The 25,997-nt window shown below is 39.9% G+C and overlaps 1 protein-coding gene across 4 annotated transcripts in view; it reads right to left on the minus strand.

Moving 5' to 3' along the window:
- Positions 1-25,997, minus strand: part of LOC134352539 (intermembrane lipid transfer protein VPS13B-like) — a 1,085,891-nt gene that overhangs the window by 171,643 nt on the left and 888,251 nt on the right. For all 4 annotated transcript variants that reach the window (XM_063059809.1, XM_063059800.1, XM_063059806.1 and 1 more), the window contains exons 34-35: positions 12,012-12,720; positions 9,055-9,192 (exon numbers count right to left, since the gene is read on the minus strand). In XM_063059809.1, coding sequence (XP_062915879.1) covers positions 9,055-9,192; positions 12,012-12,720 — 847 coding nt within the window. The remainder of the gene's footprint in view (positions 1-9,054; positions 9,193-12,011; positions 12,721-25,997) is intronic.

The following is a 25,997-nucleotide window of genomic DNA, read 5'->3' on the forward strand; positions in this document are numbered from 1 at the left end:
ATTTTCTTTTACTATCTGAGGAAAGTACAAGCTCCAGATTACAACAGCGTTCTGATTATTTAACCAGTCCTTTATCCTGACAATCAGAAATGGTTGTGCAGTGACATTGAGGTTCTTGCTTTTTCCCAAACTTAAGGGGTCATTTCTTCCACCTTATCCATTATACAAATTTGGGCTTAAAATAATTTTTTAACATGATGGTCTCTTTTAAACTTGCATTACTTTCAATTTAACTGGCAGTAATTTTCAAGTTGAGTGGGTGGAATCTCCTATTCCTTAAAATTCAGCTGCTTTCTAAATCATTTACCTTCTTTAAAATAAAACATTGAAACAAAATTTATTCAAATGTACATCTTGTATGTATTAGTCAATTTGTCAAATCCACAGGCTTCTTACCAACACTGGGGGAAATACAAATCAACTAATTTTTAAACAATACAGTAAATGCCACATTATAAATCTCAAGTTACGATTAAACTGTGTGGTATGTCAAGTAATGGACATTTGGGGTGAATTAGAAGAGGTGTATGCAGTCCTGGGGTGGAGCTGGTCCAGCTTGTGACACAAGTGCTGAGATTCAATTAGGAATCCTGTGCACGTCTGCATTGCTTCCTTCAAGCATATGTTATTTTGTAGTAGACAGGTTCAGCTTTTACTTTGCATATGCCTTTTATTACGAAGAAAAGAAATGGTCACTCTCGTTACAAGTTAAGTATACAATGTGGACTAGCATCTGTTACAACTACAACACAGTGGATAGTTGGACATTTTTAAAGAGAAAGCTCACATTGGATTGAAGGAGCTGTTATTGATTAGAAAATGCACTTTGCCACATCTGATTATTGTTGAGTTTAAGTAGTGACGCTGGCATATAAATACTTCACCTTTATATATTTCAGAAAGGTGATTTATCTAAATCCCATTCCAGTTTCTAAATTTTAAACTAAACTTTAGTCTCAAATTTATTTAAGGTAAGTCTTTGACCAAATGTGCAAGGACTAATTCTCAGGCATAATTCTAGATGAGCCATGAACGTACCCATGGAGTATGTTCAATAAGTGGAAGTAGAGATGTTGTTTCTGTGAAAGGAACTAACAGAAATTTTCAAACCCTCAGGAGAACCCAAGCTGGCTGGTGGCGTAGTGGCATCAGTGCTGGACTTTGGACCGAAGGCTCTCGAGCTCGAATCCAACCGTCTCCCTTCCATCTGTGCAGGGTTGAGTGTTAAGCTAGCAACTCAACCTTGTAAAAATAAGAAAGCCTGCTAAAAAAAACGCCATCATGATGGTGTCCCGATGACTCCACTCAGAGTTAAGGGCTTTCTTCTTCTTTTTCAGAACCCAATTCATTTTGTAGTCAAGGTAATGATGGTATTTACTGTTGCAAAGCTGGGAATTGCAGCAATCCAGTTGTGCACAGCAAGGTCTCACCAATATTAATGAGAAAAACAACTGTTTAGGTGATGTAGGCGGAAGGATAAATGTTGCCCAAGAGAATGTTGCCAAGAGTTCTTTGGTATCCACCAGAGAGGAGGTGGGGTTAGTCAGAAAGAAAGCACCTCCAGCAGTGTAGCAGTCCTTCAATACTCAGCTAAATTGTTGGCACACACTTCGCATGACAATAGCTGCAGTGTGGCTGGAACCCATTATGTCACACACAAGATGCTGGAGGAACTCAACAGGTTCGCAGCATCTATGGAAATTAATGAAGAGTCAACATTTTGGGCTGAGATCCTTCCTCAGGACTGGAAAGGAAATGGGAAGACGCCAGAATAAAAAGGTGAGGGGAGAGGAAGGAGGCTAGCTGGAAGATGATGGGTGAAGGCAGGTGGGTGGGAATGTTCAAGGGCTGGAGAAGAAGAAATCTGATAGGAGTGGACCATAGGAGAAAGGGAAGGAGGAGGGGACCTAGGGCAAGCGATAGGCAGGTGAGCAAACATAAAAGGCCAGAGTGGGGAATATAGGAAGAGAGGAGGGGAATGGAAATTTTTTTGTACCGGAAGGAGAAATCAATATTCATGCTGTCAGGTTGGAGGCTACCCAGACGGAATATAAGGTGTTGCTCCTCCATCCTGAGTGTGGCCTCATTCTGGCACAAGAGGAGGCCATGGACCAACATGTTGGAACGCAAATGGAAATCTGAATTAAAATGTCTGTCAACTGGGAAGTTCCACTTTTGACAGATGGAGTTGAAGTGATCAGCGAAGCAGTCCCCAAATTTACAACAGGTCTCACCGATGTGAGGAGACTACGTACAGAGCACAGGACACAATAGATGACCCCAGACGATTCACAGGTGTTACCTCACCTGGAAGGACTGTTTGGGGCCCTGAATGGTGGTGAGGGAAAATCATCATCATTCACTGTTGTTTGTAACAGAATTTAAGCAGTTTTAAGCAGTTTTTTCTGCCAGCAAATACAAACGTTTGTACATTGAATATGTATCAAAAAATTATGTATTATTTAATTATGACTGTCTATATTTCTTCCCTAAGTACACATTTTAAAAATGTGCCTGGATATGAAGGCACTGCCATTCAAGTAGTTCACTACAAAATTGAAAGTAATGTATGAAGTAACTGTGGCAATATTCCAGAAACCAGGCTATTATGAAAATGTCTCAAATCCATCTGTGTACCATGACATCCTGGTTTAACAGTATGCATTAGAAAGCCATTGGCGTGTGGCCAAGTGGCTGAGACATTGGTCTAGTGATCTGAAGGTCGCTAGTTCGAGCCTCATCTGAGGCAGTGTGTTGTGTCCTTGAGCAAGGCACTTAACCACACATTGCTCTGCGACGACACCGGTACCAAGCTATATCGGCCCTAGTGCCCTTCCCTTGGACAACATCGTGGAGAGGGGAGACTTGCAACATGAGCAACTGCCGGTCTTCCATACAACCTTGCCCAGGCCTGCACCCTGGAAACCTTCCAAGGCGCAAATCCATGGTCTCATGAGACTAACAGATGCCTATTAGAGAGCCAGTGTATAACAGCATTTTTACTGAAGACAAACAACTTCTTTCAAGTGTTAGTTGTTGAGTTCAAATTATTTGTATTCCCAGCATTTTTCTCTTTATATGAAATAAGTTTCTGACTAAGTTGCAAAGAGGTGAAGGAAGGATGCCAACTGGAAAGTGAATTGACAATCCATGGGAAAGGTGAATTGGGGGTTGGAGAAGGGTCAATGACATGGTGAAAGGATTAGAGCAAGGATATGCTAACAGACATGTTTTTCAGGATGCTTTAGAAGGAAACAAGAGGAACCAGCCAAAGAGATTTTGAAGGAGAACTACAGGTGTGACGAGAATACACATAGATTAAGATGTTAGCTGTCCTGTGCTGGCACCAGTGGGATCAGCAGTTGATCTGCCACCTGTCTTCAGGAGAAAGAGAGATAAGGAAAACAATGGAGCAGCATTTGGAAATGTTAATGAAGGGATGGGAGAGTTTGGAAGGAGAGCTGTCAAGATCGGCTCCCCCTTTGAACCCTGAACTGTTTGAAGTGATGGACAGGCGATACCCCAGCAGGGGGATAAAAAGGGACAGGTTCGCTAAGGCAGACACACACGACACCACGAGGTAACGAGACCCTGGAAGCGGTGCGCCTCCCACAAGTCGGTGGGAGTTTTGGAGGGCTGGTAGCGGGACCAAGCCATAGACGCACAGGATGGAAAGGTACGACCGGCGGGAACCTGGTGTGTGTCCGCCTTTGCCTGGGTGCCAGGTTCACTGCAGAGAAACGATCGTATCTGGAAACGGAGGGGTCACAGTCGGTGACCTCAGAAGACATCACAAAGGGCCCGCCTGAAAGCTGACTGCGAAGAATATCGAAGGTCTGTGTGGAAGCCGTTTGAATATTCATTCATTTTTGCTCTCTCTCTCCTTCCCCCCACTGTCCATCTCCCACGGCAGTGATTTTACTGTGAACTGAACTGAACTCAATTGAACTGAACTTTGCGTCACTTTGAAACTGGTCATTTACCCCTAGACGACGATAGACTTGATTGATCCTGTTATCCTAATTCTGTGTACATGTGTGTTTATCATTATTGAACTGTTGCATTTATTATCCTTTTGATTAGAGTACTGTGTTGCTTGTTTCTTTAATAAAACTTTCTTAGTTCTAGTAATCCAGACTCCAACTGAGTGATCCATTTCTGCAGGTTTGGCAACCCAGTTACGGGGTACGTAACATAAGGAGCAATAGAGTAATGTAAGACAGATGACAATCCCTTAAGGTAACATGAAGGTAAACATGTAGAAGCAGTAATACAAACCCTTATGCTACTAGGGACAACTATTAATGACTGCATAGGTTGGCCTAAATATAACAAAATGAGACCATGGAGGGATTTTAAAGGAATGCGTTAAAGTCTATGTGTTAGGCAACAGAAGCAACAAATGGAAAATAACAACTGTTTTGAACAGTTAAGTATCTGTTGAATGGAGTACACTAAGGTACTTTTGAGAGATGATATCAGTGTTTAAAAGAGCATTTCCCTCTGCAGTATGTGCACCCTCCATAGCAACATAGAAAGAAGAGCAGTTGAAGGCTTATGAGAAGGAGTGAGTAGAAAAAAATCTAAGAAGGTAGTGGGAGTGGAGGGCCAGAGGTTTCCAGAAGTTAGAGTGACATGACTCCTGGGTCAGATAGCTATCTGGGTCCTATGCTGCTTCTGTACTCTCTCATTTCTTTATTTCTTGTGTCATTTCCTGACTTTGATGTGCTTCTATTTTTGAAAGAGAGAACAAATGGAAATCGTTGTCTTGAAGATGACTCAGAGGTGACCTTGTCAAATTATGAACAGATTCTATGGGAGAGGATCAGTAGGCTCCATTAATGGGGGGGGGGGGGGTTGGCAGAGATAGCGGGGAAATCCACCCGATGGATATTCATTTTCCAGGACCCAGGAAGCTTATTGCTAACCTCAGCCTCCTGGAACAACAACATGACCTTTCCAAAGGGTCAGGGTAGATTTTAACAATATTCCTTGGTGAGCTTCTTGTTGTAAACTAACAAAACTGTGAGGTCTTGTAGGCCCATGTTTAATCAACATAAAACTTTAGGGTTATGTTAATTAGCCTGCATCAAACCAGATAATACTGGCTAAGTTATTTGTATTATTATGACTGAGATCAAGGAGGCTTGCAGGCCAAACTGATTTTGTCACTTTAGCACATGAACACAGGTACAGTTACAGCATTAATTTTGGGTGTCTGGGATCTCTGACCCCAGAAGCTTTTAGACCATCTGTTGAATTGCTTTGTCCCAGCAAAAGTATCTGAAAAACATCACATGCAAATAATGTCAACTAGTAGCAAAGCAGTATAAATGTTAGAAAACACTGGGATTATTATGAATAACAAAGAGAATGACAGAACGTCAGATTGACAGAAAGAAGAACTAGAATTCATTCCTCAATCTTTGGTTTGTGCAACAGACAATTCGTTCATCTGCAACCCGTTAGTATGTGCGTAAGTCTTGAACCCATGTTTGGAAATCCTTTTTAGTTTATAAATCTATCGAAATTTGAAAATCTTTCATAAATCAGAAAATCCTGTGTTAGCTTTAAATGTGTGTTTAGAACTATTTGTCTAAGTTTAGATGTGTATCATTAAAAATAAAACAAACTGTGCTTATACTACTTTGTTAGCTGAAAGTGTCTCCAAGTAGTGGGTATTGGCAGAAAGATCTCACCACAAAGACTAGACAGGGAGGAAACTAGCCTTTAAAGAGTAGGCTGATACAGCAGAACTTCCCTATAGTGAGGGCGTCCGTAGAAACCTATATCAGATAGAGCTTAAAATTTCCTTTTGCATTTAGGGCTTTCTGGACAGTGAACCCAATACCATCACAGGAGACAGTCACAAGAGTCCAACATTTAGAATATTAAATAAAATAGTCACTAATAAATCTACTAAGAAAACCATAGGAAAACCTTTCCCTAAAAAGATGTGATAATGTGGAACTTGCTACTACATGAAATGATTCTGATAAGCATCATATCATTAAAGGAAAAGTTAGATTAAAATGATGAATAAAAATGCTTAAAGGATGTTCAGCCTTAAAGTTGAGGGATATATAATGTCTAGGAAATGGGAAAAACTGTCTTGTTCATCTTCAAAGTATTGTCATGGATGTTTCACCTTTCAGGGCAGATGGGATTTCTTACTATTGTGGCTCATCTGACAGTCCAGTATTAGATCCCTGTTCTAAATTTAGTGTTTAAATAGCTGGAACATAACCTAACATTACAACCTTATGAATCAGTGCTAAGTGCCATACCCACTATGCCAAGTCTGATGTTTAGTATTAAAATAGCACTTGTAATCACAGAAACCGCTGGCATAAGAATCACAGAAGAGATGGGCAGAAACACCAAAGATTCAGAGGTCCAATTTAATGTCAGAGAAATGTATACAATATACATCTTGAAATGCTTTTTCTTCACAACCATCCACAAAAACAAAGGAGTGCCCCAAAGAATGAACGACAGTTAAATGTTAGAACCCCAAAGTCCCCCCAGCTCCCCTCCCTCCCGTCCGTAAGCGGCAGCAAACAATGATTCCCCCCCTCTCCTCACTGGCAAAAAAAGCATCGACACCCGCCACTGAGCACTCAAACATGAGCAAAGCAATTGCAAAGACACAGACTTGCAGTTACCCAAAGACTTCATGCTTCGCCCAGTATATGACATATCACAGGCTCTCTCTCAGACACATATATTAGCATTTATTTCAATAGGCCTGATGCATGTTTATTACATTAGATTTATTTTGAAAAGGAGTTGTATTTCTAATATGTAGCCGATATTCTCTAATAACAGAGAATTTTGTCATAACTATTACAAAATTAACTAATTTGTTGATGTCGCATAATAAATACCACATGAGCAAAACAAAAAAGATTAAAATATAACTATACTTGGATGGTGTATCAAGAAGCATCTGATGATTGACTACCTTTCCAAGATGAGTCTAGGTTGAAATGACATAGATTGTCAAATCTTGGTCATACAACTCATTTCTGTTATTTGTTCTAGAAATATTCAGTGGCATTGAATTACACAATGTTACAATGCAGATAAACTTTGAAACAAGAGTTATTTTATACCAGTCTAATATCTCTTTAAGTGGCTTAGTGTTAAACTTTATTTGAATTCACTGCTATGAAACTAATGGAATATATTTACTTATACCAGTTCAAGTTTAGTTTCAAACTGTTTCCCTAATCAGAAGCACTAACTATGGTACTGTGCTACATTGCTGCTGAAATATCAAAACATTACCCGTCAAGTGAAAAAAGAACTTTTAATGACAGCATATCATTACATTAACAAATGACCTTAAGTAAATTTTAAACGAAGCCTGAATACATTACAATACTGCCGAACTCTCTTTCTCACATGTCAGCTCTCTTTAAATTAAAAATTATTACTTTAAACAGTGTCACCATGCTTAGGAGTACTGCAAAATTGGGATCAATTGGGCAAATTCCTGAAGTTATATGATGCCATACCTGCGGTAAACATCTGTACAGAATGAAATGTGTGTGTGGGTTCGGTATGCATCTGCTCTAATGCTCCTTCACTATGGGATTTTTTTTTCCTGCAACACCAATTACCCTGCTTCAAATTATGAAGGGCCAGCATGCCAGGATAGGGTCTGCATTCACCCACTCCACGGGGATTCGACTCGGTTGGGAATGGATTTATTACTGTTTTACACATGGAATGAAGTTTGTGTCAGATGAGGCCAGTGACACATCATATGATTCAAATTAACCTGTTATAGGCGCTCTGTAGGGCCAACCACTGTGTAAAAATGACGACTTTTTTTTTCCCTTTAAAAAAACACTTGATGGAAACCAGGGATGCCAGGCCATAATGGTTCCAATTTGTTCTAACTAATCTATCACCTGCCAGAGTTATTGCTCTAGTGGGTTTCTGGTCACATTATTCTGCAGCTTTTCGGGGAGTCGTTGAACTTGTTAATGGATGGAATTATATCCTTTGCTAAATTCAGGACTCTCTTGAAGAAATACTTATTTGGTATCCTGAATGAGCAGGGAGCAGAGGGTCAATCAATCACATACAAGTTTATAACAGCTGCAGTAGAACTTCCTTTTGAATTATGTAATGTGTAACATTTTGAATAAGGCAAATAATCTCCTTTTACCATAATGGTAACACAATGCTACTATTTTTTAGGTGAACAGGATGCCAACATAATATTTTATTGCTATTTTCTGAAGACCCATATAAAGCTATGTCTCTCTGGCTAGCAATAAACTAAAGTAAGCCGTGGAGGACCTTAAATTTCTGGCATTAGAAACCAAGTGGAATGATGGATGGACTTACGCCATCAATTTATAACCTGCACAGGTATGTTATAAATCCTCCGCTTACTTACAAAATACACTGTTATGTTCCTATCACCCAGGTCTGCGTGTTGCAAGCACCATTTCCTGCGGGAACTATAATGTATACTCACTAATACTGAGATCCTATTACTTCAATCTGGAAAAAAATATTTGGTTGGTGCTTTTGCCAAATGTATGGAAAAATGCCTCTTCATGTGGTATCAAGTGCATTGCCATATCCTGCTATTACCCATTCATTAGTGGTTTCACTGTCTAGCTACTTGCTGTCACTGAACTCAGGTTTTCATAATGCAGAATGACTGCTGGGCTTCTTGCATGTTTAAATTGGGAGATTAGGTTTCTGCTAAATTGCATATGTTTACCTCCTTCTCCTGCCAATTGACAAATTGCTTACAACATACAGTGCACTCAGAAAAACATTAGATCTTCACTCAACTCATTAAGGATTACTGCTCCAGTTTGTACCACATAAAACTAAATGCACAAAAATAAATGGCAGAGACCCACCCAAGGATCTTTTTAGCTGTGCTTTCTTAATGACACGTGTAAGATTGTGAAGAGATTGGGAGATGCACTTTAGGCAAGGTATTGCAGCCAAAGGCAGCTCCCAGACTCTGCGGTTGTAATCAAAACAAACTGTGCATTGGGATATAAAGTCTTGTGCTCTTACCTGGCCCATTAAGAAAGTCTTTAATTTGCAAAGACAGGAGAGGAGGGGGAATGCCAGCTTTGAGATCAGCGTCCCCTGGAACAGTCTGCAACCAAAACACACTGTAGTCCAAAGCTTCTGGAAGGGTCTTACCTGGATCTATAACAGAACAAGAATGAAATTAAAAAGTCCACACCTGATTTTTTTTTGAAAGACTGAAATATAAGCAAAAATCACGGCCAAATTTGACATGCTGCTTTAAATATCAGATATAACATTTATTCCAGTGAAAATAATTTTACTTGCACAAAGATAATCTTCAGCAGGTTCTGCTTATTATAAAATATGAATCCAGCTGCCCTCAAATTGAATTGCACAATAAAAAAAAATCCATTTGGATAAAACTAATCTCTGTTAAGTCATAGCGAACTATTTTGATTTTCCCTTTGTCTGTTTAAGATAAAGGGCCCTTGTCTATCTTAGTTCAATGTACTTTCATCAGTTTACACAGTATGAACAGGAAAAGCACAGCTAGACCCTTTCAAAAGACAATATTCAGGAAATTTGTTGGCCTTCCACTCCCATCTTGAAAGCAATATAACTCTGCCAAAGATTTTGTAATCCTGTACTCAAAGTGAAGTGCCAGTCAAGCTGTGCTAAATTGCAAAGTTATTGTGCCATTTCCAAAGCAATCAACAGATGTTGTTCCTTCCTTGTCCTTGGATCAATGTCAAGGAGCTCAATATTCACTGTAGAGGCTGCAGCTATTTAAAACTGGTTCACTGCAATCATCTCAAGGATAATGAGTGATGTGTAATAAATGTTCTTACATTAATATTTACATGGTGTAAATCTATTGGTATTATCAAATTAAATCATTTTGTTTTAATTTTATTGCCCTTCACCATCAATATCTTTAACACAGGCAAATAAATTCTTCTTTGCTCCAAGCTTTCTTTTAAGAGCTAGAGTTCTATGCATGACCTACATAGATAAACATCTACTGACGTCAAACTTACACATCTTCTCCTCTTAACCACAAATAATCAACTTCCATCTCCCTTCACAAACACTAAAGGGCTCCTGATTACTTGGCTTTTGTTATTGCCAATAGAAGATTTTGCATGTTGCAATTACTATCATACTCATCAATATCTGTACACACATTTTAATTCCAATCAATGGATGTTATAATTCAACCAATATTTGCTATTGCCACCACTGTTGCCCATCAGTAATATTATCTAATAGATCCCTCTTAATCTAGCAAATACTTTCAAAGAAAAACTATATAAGACATGCAAAAACACAGGACTGCAGAGTAGCACAACAGTCAACATGGATTCCACTTAAATCCAAGGGCCTGGGTGCACCTCAGTCTGTGCAGAGCTTACATGGTCTTCTCGTGACCTTTTGCTTTCTGCCTGGAGTCTAGTTCCTTCCCAAAGACATGCTACTATAAATGATACCTTAGTGCAGATACGTGGTTAAAAAAAAGATAATTAAAGGATAAGTGAGAGAGAATGGAATATCAGGCTGTAAGGAAATGACTAGAGGAGGAATGGGATTAATGGGATTGCAGCCTGAGAGCTGGGAAGGACCTGGTGAACCAAACAGCAGTCTTCAGCATCATTATAAATAAGTGAAAGCACAAAAATAATACAAGGTAGACTGCTTTACTTTAACAACTACCACTAATATAAGCATAGTTTGACCTTCTTCCATGCAATCAGTTCTATCGTTCAAAGTTCAGAGTAAATTTATTATCAAAGTACGTACATATCACCATATACTACCTTGATATTCAATTTTTTTGGCAGGCATTTACAGGAAAAAAAGGAACACCACAGAATTTTACGAAGAACTATACATAAACAGACAAATATTGACCTACATTCAATGTGCAAACGAAGACAAACTGTGCAAATAAAAGTTGTACAGAATTCTTGAAAGTGAATCTGTAGAATAGAAATAGTCATATTTTCCCATGGGCTTAGCTCAGAAAGTGATTGCAAATTCCTAATCCTTTGCATAAGTCTTTAGGGGCCAAAGGAAGCTCAACATACTTTGAGTATGTGCACAGTCCACCCACCTGCTGCGCCTGTATTTTAGCACTTTCAGAAAAAAACTTACACTCATGTGACCTAAACAAGAAAGAGTCTCACAATCTTGGTGTTGAGGTGATACCTTTAATATGTTAGAAGTGCTACCTGGGTCTCAATAACCTTGACAAAGCTTGGATCCAACTGATATGTGGTTTTCCAGCAACATTTGGGGACGTACTGTAAAAGCAGAAATTCTTCCCACCAGATCCCTTGCCCACCCAAAAAGCACTCCAGAAACAGATTTCGAGTTATCTGACTCTCACACATCCATTCCCCTCTCAATTTATGGCTTCCCCTGAGAACAGAATACAAAGCCAGATTTCCATTATGTGCACTGCTCAATGCTACAATGCTCTGTAGATTCTAGAAACCCTCTGATGCCCAATGCTCAATTTTCTTCAAAAGCTCAATCCTTCTCTAAAGGCCAATTCACTTCCGTAAAGATTGAACTCCCATTGATATCCTACCCAAAGCACAAATATCTGGATGGTAAATACCCAACTCATGTCTGTCTGTGATTCCTGTCTAGGATCTCCCGCCACATGTCAACAGCCAAAAATCTTTTCAAATTGAAGGAAAAGTATCATAAAATTGAGAAAAATAATTAAGATGAGTACTGTGAAATTCAATTGAGTCTCCTACAGTCCTTTGCTTCCTGATTTTCCTATTTGAAGTGTCCCCAGTTAGTAAGGCACACCTTCTCATGACCCTGAGTCTCCCTCCCAACTTCTAGAAGATAATGTCTTTATAATTTTCCTCTCTCAAAAATTCTGCTGCTTATGCTATATTTCAGCAACCTATCCTCAACTATAATTTTTGGTAGCAGGGAGAGATGGAAGGTTAATGAGAAGAGGTAAATAATATTATTCTTACCCATACATTTGTAGTCTGGTGGCACAGCTTTCAAAGTGGCATCAAAAAACGTTAGCTCCACCTTCTGCTTCCGGTGGTGACAACTCATTAGTAATGAAGGCTGGGCTATCACCAAGTACAGGAAGGGCTCCAGCTGAAGATCATTTGCTCCTCTGCGACCTGGTTGACGGACTATTGTGATTCCAAGAGCCTGGCGAGCTGAAGATCTGCTTGGTGTGTGGAGACTCTCCAGTGACAAGTGACTGGTAACCTTCCTGGTGGACAACGGCGAATTACTATTCAGGACGTCGTCAGCTGTCATTACTGCAATTTCTAGCTGGCCCACTTTATTCTCTGGCACCTGTTCAGTCTCAGTACTTTTCAGGTTCAATGTACTCTTGCTGACTTTGTCAGTGTCTCTCTTCTGTTGGCTATCTTGTTGGGTCATTGCTTTGGGATTAATTGTGAATGAATAGGTCATCAGTGAGATACCACCAGCTGTAATAAATATATCAAAAGGGATAAAATTTAAATTCTTCACAATGGAAGATTGGCGGGAAGGCCTTGCAAGCCGGTGATGACTGGTTCCGCTCTGTTGTTCAATCTGCACAATCCGAATTCGTGCACTATCACTTCCAATACCACTGTCCCGGGCTCCACTGTGTCGTGAGGAAGCATCCATAGGAGCTCCTTCTGGAGAGGTAATCTTACTCTGATCTTGATGAGAGGTCTGCAATGGAAAGATGTCAAAAATTACATTTAATAGCAGCATGTTGGCTTTAAGGTTTGGCAGTTTCTACTGTTCATTTGTTTTCATTTGTATGATTGTGTTAACAGCACATAAGATTACACACAGCAAGCTCTTATCATCCAATTTTTTCCAATAACATTGACCAGGATTTTGACTGATACAGAAGGCTAATGGTGCAATTCCATATTTATCCATAAATGGGACTGCAAATTCAGGCAAGGAGAAGAAACACTACCCAGGTGTCAAAAGCCTGTTTTAGGAAAACAGGAAAACATCCTTCATGTGGATGGCATCATATTGGTTGGATCACTGTCGATAAGCATTAAAAATCATGAAAGTGTTGCATATAAGCTAAATGATGCATAGATATAAGGAGATATTCATTGTAATTTAAATCCCATCCTTAAAATTATCAATTAAGCATCTCATTTTATTGACTGAAAATACAAGCAATATGTGATGCTTCAGATGCAGTCTCACCAGGACACTTTACAAATATCTTCACTCCAGTTCTCAAAACCTCTCATGATACAGCCTAACATAACATTTACCTCTGTAACTGCTCAGCTCACTTGCATTAACTTTTAGTTATTTATGCACAATGACACCCAGGCCCCTTTGAACTTTTAACAATGTCACATCATTTTTAAAAAATTCTGCATTTTTATTTTGTGCACCAAAGTGGATTTTAAATTTCATATTTTTTCCAAGTGATATCCTAACAGTTATATTCTTGCCTACTTATTCAGCTTGCCCTTATCCCCTTGATATTCCTTTACATCCTCCTCCTACTTTTAATTCCACCTAGTTTTGGTGACCCTTAGCCGAGTCATTGATCTAGATTGTGAAGAGCTGTCACCCAAGCACCAATTCCTGCAAAACTCTATTGGTCATGGCCCATTACTCCGTGAAGCACTATGGTTTGCTGGCCTTTTTTAGATGAGGCACTGAGTTAGAGTCAGGAAGTCATCTTGCAGCTTTATAAAGCTCTAGTTAGGCCAATCTGAACTATTGCATTCATTTCTGCTCACCCTATTATGGAAGGATTTAGAGGCTTTGGAGAGGATGCAGATGTGGTTCACCAGGATGCTGACTGGATTAGAAGGCATGAGCTATAAGGGAAGGCTGGACAAACTTGGGTTGTTTTCTGTGGAGTGGTGGAGGGATAGGTAGGGTAGACCACTGGTATCTTTTTTCCTAGGGTCATAAAGTCTTATATTAGGGGGCATTATTTAAGGTGAGAGGGGTAAGATCAAAGGGGTTATGAGGGCTAAGTTGTTTTTCACTGAGAGTGGTGGGTGCCTAGAATGCATTACCAAGGGTGGTACTGGAGGCAAATACAACAGTGGAATTTAAATGTCTCATATATAGGCACATAAATCTACTGACAATGGACTATTTTGACATTATTTTGTCAGAAAGGATTAGTTCAGTTAAGTTTTTAATTATTAGGTTAAGTAGTTTGGCATGATGCTGTGGGCAGAAGGGCCTGTTCTTGTGCTGTTATGTTCTATGTTCTAATTCCATTCTTTGATATCTGTCTGCTAACCATTTGACAATCCATTTCTGTATGTTACCCATGTGATTTAAGCTTCCTGACAAACCTCGGATATGGCATGTTACTAAAGCCTTCTGAAAATCTAAATATTGGTTCTCCCTTATCTAAGTTTCTAGTAATATTCTAAAAGAACTCTAATAGATTATTAAAACATAATTACCCTTTCATAACTCCAAGGCAGAGTACAAAGTAAATGGCAGGATATTTGGTAGTGTGGAGGAGCAGAGGGATCTGGGGGTACATGTCCACAGATCCCTGAAAGTTGCCTCACAGGTGGATAGGGTAGTTAAGAAAGCTTATGGGGTGTTAGCTTTCATAAGTCGAGGGATAGAGTTTAAGAGTTGCGATGTAATGATGCAGCTCTATAAAACTCTGGTTAGGCCACACTTGGAGTACTGTGTCCAGTTCTGGTCGCCTCACTATAGGAAGGATGTGGAAGCATTGGAAAGGGTACAGAGGAGATTTACCAGGATGCTGCCTGGTTTAGAAAGTATGCATTATGATCAGAGATTAAGGGAGCTAGGGCTTTACTCTTTGGAGAGAAGGAGGGGAGACATGATAGAGGTGTACAAGGTAATAAGAGGAATAGATAGAGTGGATAGCCAGCACCTCTTCCCCAGGGCACCACTGCTCAATACAAGGGGACATGGCTTTAAGGTAAGGGGTGGAAAGTTCAAGGGGGATATCAGAGAAAGGTTTTTTACTCAGAGAGTGGTCGGTGCGTGGAATGCACTGCCTGAGTCAGTGGTGGAGGCAGATACACTAGTGAAGTTTAAGAGACTACTAGACAGGTATATGGAGGAATTTAAGGTGGGGGCTTATATGGGAGGCAGGGTTTGAGGGTTGGCACAACATTGTGGGCCAAAGGGCCTGTACTGTGCTGTACTATTCTATGTTCTATAACTACAGTGTCTTGAAAAAGTATTCAGCCCCCTCAACTATTTTCACATTTTATTGTCTAGTGTTCTAAATTTAAAATATATTGAAGTAGGATTTTTTTAAGCTAATCTACAAAACATTGTGCTTCATGTCAAATTGGAAGAAAAATTCCAAAGCCTGCTAGCAATTTACTAAAAATTAAAAACCAAAATTGTGAGCCTTCATCCCCTTTGTAATTACTACACTACCTTTTCTTGGGTGCAATACTGTATATTACCTTACCAACTCACCTAATTTGTTGATGTAGAAAATTAGAGTATCACCTGAATAAATATACTCACTCACTGTAAGGTCCAACATTATGGTAGATTTTCAACAGATCAAACCAAACCGAAGACAAAAGAACACTCAAGACAAGTCACGGAAATAATAATAGAAAAGCACAAATCTGGGGAAGGGTACAAGATCGTTTCAAAGGCACTGAATATACTTTGAAGGTCAGTGCAGTGCATCGTGAAAAAGTGGAACAAATATAAAACTCACTCACACTGCCTAGGTCAGGCTGCCCCTTTAAACTTAGTTGCCAAAGAAGAATGGCACAGGTAAGAGAGGCTTCTGTGACACAGCAGTGAGTGAGCTGCAGAAATCAGTGGCTGCAACTGGAGATGATGTTCATGGATCCACAATCTCTAAAGCCTTGCACAAATGGAGTGTCATGGAACAGTGACAAGGAAGAAGCCCTAGCTTAAAAAAAAAGTATTGCCTTGGCTATTAGCACTTTGCAAGACATCATTTAGAAGATACTGTAAAGATGTGGAAGAAGGTCTTGTGGTCAGATGAAACTAAAGTGGAAATTTTTTTATCTCAACACCAAGCAGTATATGTGGCATAAATTTAACACTGCCTGATAACATCAAACTACTGTAGGGTATGGTGGAGATAGCAGCATGCTTTGGGGATGTTTTTCAGCAGTATATACTGGAAATCTGGTCAGGATTGATGGGTAGCTGAATGCTGCTAAATAGAGAGAGATCCGAGATAAAAAAAACCTGCTAGACTCTGCCAGAAAGCTTAAATTGGGGAGGAAGTTCGTCTTTCAGCAGGACAGTGACCCAAAGCACACTGCCAGAACAACCATGGAGTGGCTTCAAATGAGGAAAATTGATGTCTTTGAGTGGCCCAGTCAGAGTCCTGACGTTAACCCAAACAAACATTTCTTACAAGACCCCAAGGATTGCTGTCCATCGTCTTTCCCCAACTAACCTGGCACAGCTTGTGCAATTTTGCAGAGGAATGGGCATATCTTGCTCCATCATGTTGTACAAAGCTAATGGAGACCTATCCAAAAAGTCTACTGGCTGTAATAGCTGCGAAAGGTGGTTCAACTAAGTACTGACCAAAGTGGGTGGGGGTGAGTACTTTTGAACTGCTAACATTTCAGTTTTTGAATTTTTAGTTTCTCCTGCTTTAAAATTTCCCTGTTTTTGGGACCTGCTTTGAAAAAAGGAGCATGTAATTCACAAATAAACATTCTCAGTTAAATTGATCAATGTCCCTGGTTGTAATACTCAATTATGTGAACAAAGGGTTAAGGGGTGAATACTTTTATAAGGCACTATAAATGCTGAGTCTACACTACTCATTTCTATGACAAATCTCAGGACTCTCCCAACAAATGATGTTAGGATAGCAGGTTAGTTGTTTTTTTCCCTCTCCTTTATGATAAGGGACTCACATTTCCCTCAGTCCAGTCCACAATCCATGGAATTTTGAAAGATAACTAATGTATCCATGACCTCGAAAGCTGTCTTTCCGAAACCTTTGTGATATTAGCCATTTGGTTCTTGGGAATTACCAGTTTTCAGTACAGGTTTCCCCCGCCATCCGAAGGTACAGCATTCCTATGAAACGGTTCGTAAGCCGAAATGTTGTAAAGCGAAGAAGCAATTACTATTTATTTATATGGGAAAATTTTGTGAGCGTTTGTAGACCCAAAAATAACCTACCAAATCATGCCAAATAACACATAAAACCTAAAATAACAGTAACATATAGTAAAAGCAGGAATGATATGATAAATACACAGCCTATATAAAGTAGAAATACTTTTCCACAATCATTATTGAATTGTTCTCCGTAGCGAAAATCTCACGCAAGCGCCGTCAGCAGTAAATCTCACGCAAGTGCTGCTGGCAAAAACACACGCAAGCGCTCTCCGGTAACCTTTAAGCTATGAAGCTGCCAAATCATACCAAATAACACGTAAAACTACACAGCCTATATAAAGTAGAAATAATGTATGTACAGTGTAGTATCACTTACCGGAATCAGGAAGACAGCGCCGAGCACACTGATGATGGTGTGTTAGGCTGAGTCGGAGATTGGGTGGTGCAGTGGCCCCCCCCACCCTCCAGGCCACCAAGCGATACATTGCTGCGAAGCATGCAGGCGTCCAGCGGTAGCCGGGAGGCACACAGCACATCTTGAAAAAAGCTGAAACAAACATGCTAATTAATTAGTGCCGCCCAACACATAGTTGTCGGCCCAGATCAGTGCCGATTTCCGATTGCGTCGTCTCTGATCTAGGCCGACAATTACGTGTCAGGCAGCACCTAATCAATTAGCTAGTTTATTTTGGCTTTTTTCTTAAAGATGTGCTGTGTGCCTCCCGGCTACCGCTGCGTTCTCAGCGAATCGGTATCTGTCCGCTGTCTGGGTGTTGGGGTGGTGGGACACCGGGGTGTCATCTCATCGTCGTCTGTTTCCATTAGAGCAGGCAGCTCATCTTCTCCTATGACTGCCCGCCTCGATATCGAAGGTCGAGGTTCGTCGTCTGCTGTGGCTGATGTGGAAGGCCTGCTTGACTGCTGAGCGTTGCGCATTTTTCTATCACACAGTTCTTTGTAAGGACTCAAACCATGCTGCAAATATCTCCTAAACCAACGTACCCTTTCAAAATTAAAGTTGTACTTCATCGTTACTCATTCGGTTTCGATTGTTATCCTTTTTTCTTCCAATTGCACCAGCTCTTCATCTGTCAGTTCTTGGTCATAGGATGCCAAAACCTTGTGTCAACATCATGTTCGTCAACTTCCACAAGCCAAACTCACATTGTCCTTACTTCGTTCACCACAATCGAAAAGCTTAATTATGTCTAGTTTTATGCTAAGTGTAACACCCTTACGAGCTCTTTTAGGCTTTTCCAATACATTAGAACTCATCTTGCAAACGGCTGCTCACAGTCTCGTGTTTAAGCAATGCCATCGAGAATCCGGGGGAGAGCAGCTGCTCGGGACATGCGCTGATTTTTTTATCGTGCGCTGTAGGAAGTAGCCCAAGAAACAGTGGATGCATTAGTGATAATTTTTCAAAACTCTTTAGATTCTGGACTAGTTCCTGAGGATTGGAGGGTGGCTAATGTAACCCCACTTTTTAAAAAAGGAGGGAGAGAGAAACCGGGGAATTATAGCCTGACATCGGTGGTGGGGAAAATGCTAGAGTCAGTTATCAAAGATATGATAACAGCACATTTGGAAAGCGGTGAAATCATCGGACAAAGTCAGCATGGATTTGTGAAAGGAAAATCATGTCTGATGAATCTCATAGAATTTTTTGAGGAGGTAACTAGTAGAGTGGATAGGGGAGAACTAGTGGATGTGGTATATTTGGATTTTCAAAAGGTTCTTGACAAGGTCCCACACAGGAGTTTAGTGTGCAAACTTAAAGCACACGGTATTGGTGGTAAGGTATTGATGTGGAGAGAGAATTGGTTGGCAGACAGGAAGCAAAGAGTGGGAATAAACAGGACCTTTTCAGAATGGCAGGCAGTGACTAGTGGGGTACCGCAAGGCTCAGTGCTGGGACCCCAGTAGTTTACAATATATATTAATGACTTAGATGAGGGAATTAAATGCAGCATCTCCAAGTTTGCGGATGACACGAAGCTGGGTGGCAGAGTTAGCTGTGAGGAGGATGCTAAGAGGATGCAGGGTGACCTGGATAGGTTAGGTGAGTGGGAAAATTCATGGCAGATGCAATTTAATGTGGATAAATGTGAGGTTATCCACTTTGGTGCCAAAAACAGGAAAACAGATTATTATCGGAATGGTGGCCGATTTGGAAAAGGGGAGGTGCAACGAGACCTGGGTGTCATTATACACCAGTCATTGAAAGTGGGCATGCAGGTACAGTAGGCGGTGAAAAAGGCAAATGGTATGCTGGCATTCATAGCAAGAGGATTCGAGTACAGGAGCAGGGAGGTACTACTGCAGTTGTACAAGGCCTTGGTGAGATCACACCTGGAGTATTGTGTGCAGTTTTGGTCCCCTAATCTGAGGAAAGCCATTCTTGCCTAGAGGGAGTACAAAGAAGGTTCACCAGATTAATTCCTGGGATGGCAGGACTTTCATATGATGAAAGACTGGATCGACTAGGCTTATACCTGTTGGAATTTAGAAGATTGAGGGGGGATCTTATTGAAACATATAAAATCCTAAAGGGATTGGACAGGCTAGATGCAGGAAGATTGTTCCTGATGTTGGGGAAGTCCAGAACGAGGGTTCACAGTTTGAGGATAAAGGGGAAGCCTTTTAGGACCGAGATGAGGAAAAACTTCTTCACACAGAGAGTGGTGAATCTGTGGAATTCTCTGCCACAGAAAACAGTTGAGGCCAGTTCACTGGCTATATTTAAGAAGGAGTTAGATATGGCCCTTGTGGCTAAAGGGATCAGGGGGTATGGGGGGAAGGCTGGTACAGGGTTCTGAGTTGGATGATCAGCCATGATCATACTGAATGGCGGTGCAGGCTCGAAGGGCCGAATGGCCTACTCCTGCACCTATTTTCTATGTTTTCTATATAGTGTAGTGGTTTCTTCTTTTATGTTACTGCTAAGGCGAATAAAATGGCTTCCTTGTTATGTTATAATAAAATGGCTTCTCTGTAATGCTAACTGCTGAGTTAACAGCCGCAGCTTGTTTGGGTTATAATTACTGATAACAAGAATTGTATTCATTTGCTAACCAATTGGGATAGATGTTATTCTTTCTTGTGTGCCTGTAAGCTATTGTTTTCGCGGGCTTTGGGCAGAAGGCGTGATGGGGACAAAGTGAGGAGACGCACTGAGAGAGATGCTGTAAGCTGGGCAAGGATTGGACCCAACAAGGAGTCTGAGGCCCAGGGCTTTTTGGGAGGAGAACTGAAGAGGAAGGATGTGCTGGACGCGCTCTGGTCAACCACCGTGGTTGGTCCCAGGTGGTGGGTCGAGGAGGTCGGAAGGGATCGAATGGTGGAAAGAAGACTCCGTTAATTGAGCTCCAATGGTTGTGCACGAGGTGGTTGAACTTTGATAAGATTGGTGCCTTTTACTATCCTTTTATATTGTATCTCTATTAATTACATAGTTCCAGTAAGATCTATAAAGTGTAATCTGTAAATTATACATTGTGTGCTGTCTGTTAATTGTCAGTGTGGGGTACATCACACGGCATCCACACAAACTTGATTACCCAGTTTGGCGGGGCCAAAGGCTGCTCCCCCTAGACGAAAGCGAGCTTTGCTCCTACTGCCCTTTGAGAAAAAAATTCAAAGATTCGCAGCTGTTTGAGGGGAAAAAAATTACACCATTTTTTTGTACATAGTTATGAAATGCTCCCAATTGTCAGCCTACTGCAGTTTCTGGTAACTTTATATGACTCACTTACTTATATATAGCAATATCTTTAATTTCTCCTGTCAGCCATGAGTACCTCATTCCCTGGAACACTGTATGCCTTAACGGAATACAATGTTGCAAATCATATTACAGTGGATTCTGGTTATTGGGCAATTGGTTAATCGGGGCAGCCATTTATCTGCAACAACTGTGAAAGAACAAAACTTCAGAAAATAGCCAAGATTCCCTTCTTTTATTTAGAACACTATGCTGCATAACTAGGGCAAGAAACTTCAGTCAAACAGTTTCTAACTAGCATCTGTCGCGTGCACTGTGTGGCCATCAGACACACCACCATGCTTAGCATGAACAGTTTTAAATAGCGTTGTGTGTTTTTGTGTTCAAAATTCGTAATTTTTGTCACTGATAATTGGTGAGAAATAGGCAGTAAGACAATTTGGAACTGTTTTCCTCATCGTGGCTTCCAGCACTCAAGCTTGGAGATGTCAGAAAAGTCTGGGAGTAAGTACGAAACAGTTTCACTACTTCAACAAGTTAGGAATTAAGAAGGTATTGGTATCATCAACCATCTTGAAAATTACAATGAAAATGAAGATTTGGAGGATGCAATTGCCTAAAGCATTGTATGAAGGCAGTCCATTATCTGCACTAGGTGTCCACTGATTTTGTTACAGTCACTCAAAAGAACACAGCAGATGAATTCCTCAATCAATAACTATAAGAATAGTACTATAGAGTTATTACTGGTTTTCCAGTTTGTTCTGTAGTTCATTTAAATACATAAATTGTTATTTAGTTAAACAGTAGTTTGTCTTTTTTATGTCTTTTAATGATATTCATGAAACTTCTGAAACTAAATGGGACAGCCACTTAATTGGGCCAAAAGGTACTGGTCCTGATGTGTCCTAATCAACTGAATCCACTGTATTTCTTTAAACTTTTGCTTTGCGTGTCCACCAGTTAATACAGTTTCCCAATCAATCACACAACTTACCTCTCAGTTCTCCATGTTTGGATTTAAAACTTAGTTCTGGATTGAACTATATTACTTTCAAATCAATGTAAAATTATATCATATTATGGTCATTCTTCACTAAAGGTCACTTTATAACAAGATTATTAATTAGTTATTTCTCATTAGACAAAACTTGAATAAAATAATCTTTATTCTGTTTGGCTATGAACATACTGATCTAAAAAAGAATATTGCACACATTCTATAAATTCATCATTTTCCATACTATCTCTAATTTGACTTGTCCAGACTATAAATAAAATTCCCCATTATTACTCTATTACTGCACTTAAAATTTCCTGATTGACACCATGCTCAACATTACAATTATTATTTTGTAGCCTTTAATGAATAATTCCCACCAATGTTCCAGCCTTGGCCTGTTTCTTAATCCCACCTAAATCAAATGCATTTCTACATCTCAATCTATTTCTTGGCCTTTTCCGCAATAACACACACAGAGGCTTTTCCAGTATGTTAATGTCTCAGATACACGTCTCTTTCCCTTTCTCTGCCATTATCACCTTATACTTTCAGTAATCGGTTGGTAAAGTCAAAAGTGTATGGCCAAACTATTAGAATTTCAGCTATTAAAACATGCTCCACCACAGCAATAGCACAATCATTTTGTAAATCTTGGAAGTAAAATGTTTCTCAATCCTTCCCCTGGACCACACAGGCCATGCTCTCTTCTCACTGCAGCGATCAAGAAGGTGGTACAGGGGCCTCAGGACTCTCAACATCAGGTTCAGGAACAGTTATTACCCCTCAACCATCAGGCTCTTGAACCAGTGGAGATAACTTCACTCAACTTCACTTGCCCCATCATTGAACTGTTCCCACAAGCTACAGACTCACTTTCAACGTTCTCAATATTTATTGCTTACTTATTTATTATTATTTATTTTATCCTTTTGTTTCTGCAGTTTGTTGTCTCTTGTACATTGGTTGTTTCCCTGCCCTCTTGGGTGCATTCTTTCATTGATTCTATTATGGTTCTTGGATTTACTGCAAGAAAATGAATCTCAGGGCTGTATATGGAGCCATATATGTACTTTGAACTTTGAAATGCATACTTTCAAGGTGGATGGGGGAAAAGTTTAAATGTGATATGGGGCAAGTTTTTTTTCATGCAGATAATGATAGGTGCCTGGAATGGGTTATTAGAGGTAGTGGTGGAAGTAGGCAGTTCAGTGGAGTTTAAGAGTGTTTTAGAAAGACACATGGATGCAAAGGGAATGGAGAGATATGATTGACAGACAGGAGGAGGACATTTAGTATAAACTGGCATCAAGATTGTCATCATAGGCCAAATGGCCTTTCAAGAGCGGTATTGTTCTGAGTTTTTAATACGAAGGCTTTTTATCATAAATTTGAACTGCAATCATTCTTCCATACTGAAAACATCTGGGATTACCTGATTACACCATTCGAAGTAGCCTACTTTGCTTTTATTTGAGATTTCCAGTATCTTCTTATACCAGTCACTTTTATATTAACTTGAGTTACAGGCAAATTGCAGAAGTATTACTCAGCTCATTGGCCTCCCTGTTGGATCTTAGTGGCATGTGGAGTTTGTACTTTAATAAATTGAAAGTAGCTCTCTATTACTTGTAACAAATATACAATGCACTCTCCAAAAATCCATCCAACTTACTCTAATGGAAGCAGTCTGCAATAATCTTCTAATACTATGTGAACTAAGTGCAAGGCAATTTTAGAGCTATACAGCAGAGAAACAGAGCCTTCAGCCCATCATGTCCATGGCAGCTGCTGCAGGCACCTATACTAATCCCATTTACCTACATTAGCTCCATTGCCTTCTATGCCTGACTAGATGATTCTTCAGTGGTGTAAATGTACTTGTCTCCAACACCCTCTCAAGAAGCACATTCCAGATTCCAACTACTCCTAAAAAGTTTCCTTCAGATCCCTACTAAACCTCCCATCTCTCACCTTACCCCTATGCACTCTTGTCTTAGACATCCCCACTGAGAACAAAAAAAAAATCCTACTCTAAACCCTAACAATGTCCCTCTACTCTAACATTGTCTGTTTATTAACATTTCAAATATCTAAGCTTAATTTTTTTTGTCTGCACTTAAGTGGAGAATTTATTTATTATGAGACAAGGCAAAAGCCATTCAGCCCATCAAGTTTCAAAACAGCTATCCCATCACTGCACTTCCCCCTCATTTTCCTAGTGCCCTTGCAATTCATTCTTTTGCACAGGCTCATCAACTCCACTTCCATTTTTTTTTTGCAAGTTAGCTCCAATAATAAGCAACTTGCAGTACCCAGTTAACCGTTCAGGGATATGGGAGGAAACTGGAGTACCAGGGGAAAGTCGCACAGAGAGAGAATGTGAAAACACCATACAGACAACAACTAAGATGGCTGTACTTATAGCAACACACATCAAAGTTGCTGGTGAATGCAGCAGGCCAGCCAGCATCTCTAGAAAGAGGTACAGTTGACGTTTCAGGCCGAGACCCTTCGTCAGGACTGAAACGTTGACTGTACCTCTTCCTAGAGATGCTGCCTGGCCTGCTGCATTCACCAGCAACTTTGATGTGTGTTGCTTGAATTTCCAGCATCTGCAGAATTCCTGTTGTTGGCTGTACTTATAATTGGAAAAGTTCCAACCAAATGCCTTGCACAGTGTCTGGCTCTATGTGAAGAAGAAAGCGATTTTAAAAAATTGGAGAAGTAGCACATATTAACAAAAATGTTAGCCTACAGGTTCATTAACACCTCAGGAAGTGGACAAGGGGATTGTCATGAGAAGAGCCCATGACCAATTGATTGTAGGCAGGTGACAGCAAAAGTAAGCAGAACCCAGAGCTCTTACTCTCTTTACCAATGAAGGGTAAATCTAAGACAGTCCAGTCAGGAGAGGAGAGAGACAAGGCAGTTTGGGTTTGATTGGGATCAGGACCAGAAAGTACTAAAATTGGGGATCAATCTGGGAGTCAGAGATAAAAGTGGAAAGAGTTGGGGCAGTCAGGAGCTGTGTGAGTGAGATCAGTGGGTAGAGGAATCAATTTGAAGAGAAATTAAATAAGATTGCGCATATACACAGATTCATTGGGCAGGCACCAAAGTCAGACTACCAGGTTTCTGGGACCTGGGACTTAATTAGAACAGAAGATTATGCTTGAGAATATGCTCGAGATCACAAGTTCCTGCTCATTGGAGGTGAAAATGGGTTTGCACGGTCTCCATACACCTGACCAGAAACTAAGTGTCTAGTTAAATACAAAAGGGTGTCCAATTGAAAACAGATATCAGCAAAGTGTTGGGACACAAGATGTATAGAATGATTTACACATTCAAAACAGTGACATAGTGTAAAAAAAATGCTAATACCATTATTTTCTCCTTTGGGAAGGAATTCATCTGGGCTAGCAACAGTAAAATGTCCAAGTATCTTGCTCACTGGTTGCATTCAGCAATAACTTAAAGCTGTAAGAGTGAATCTGACCAACATTAATGTCTTCCCCATGTTTAGTGATAACTATTGAAGACACATTTCTCTCCCTTTGGTTCTGAAAACCCTGCCAAATAAGTTTCCTACTATGAATACTACTGGAATTGTTGCTATCATTCAAAATACAGCAAAATCCACTGATTGGGAGCATATTGAAACTTTATGTAAATTGACTAAAAGAAGGAAAACACATTTCTTAATTTAAAATGAAGCAATTAAGAAGATGTGATTGGCCCCTAATATGGGTTAGCATGCATCTGATTGAGCTATAACAGACTGCTGCACACTTTATGTTTTTTAATCATTGCAGATGTTTCAAATTATTATATGTTAAAACATATTTTCTACTACCCTTAAAGTATGAAGCTTCTGCTATGAACACATCAGAGAATTAAATACATATTATTGCAACATTGAATATAAAATTTCAGACCTCCAGGCATACATTAAACAAGTTGGCAAAGTATTAAAGAAAATGCTTTGCTTATTAGATACTTCCTATTCTAAACAGTGTCATCAAAAACTAGACCAATCCATATAAAAAGCAATAGTGTTTCCACAAGAATCCTATGCCAAAAATTCTGTTTCTTCCAACTAATGAGTAAAGGATGTGTCCTTTTTATACGAATCTGAGATTTTTT

The sequence above is a fragment of the Mobula hypostoma genome, chromosome 1 (assembly GCF_963921235.1).
Source record: "Mobula hypostoma chromosome 1, sMobHyp1.1, whole genome shotgun sequence".
In the NCBI taxonomy this organism is placed as follows: Eukaryota; Metazoa; Chordata; class Chondrichthyes; order Myliobatiformes; family Myliobatidae; genus Mobula; species Mobula hypostoma.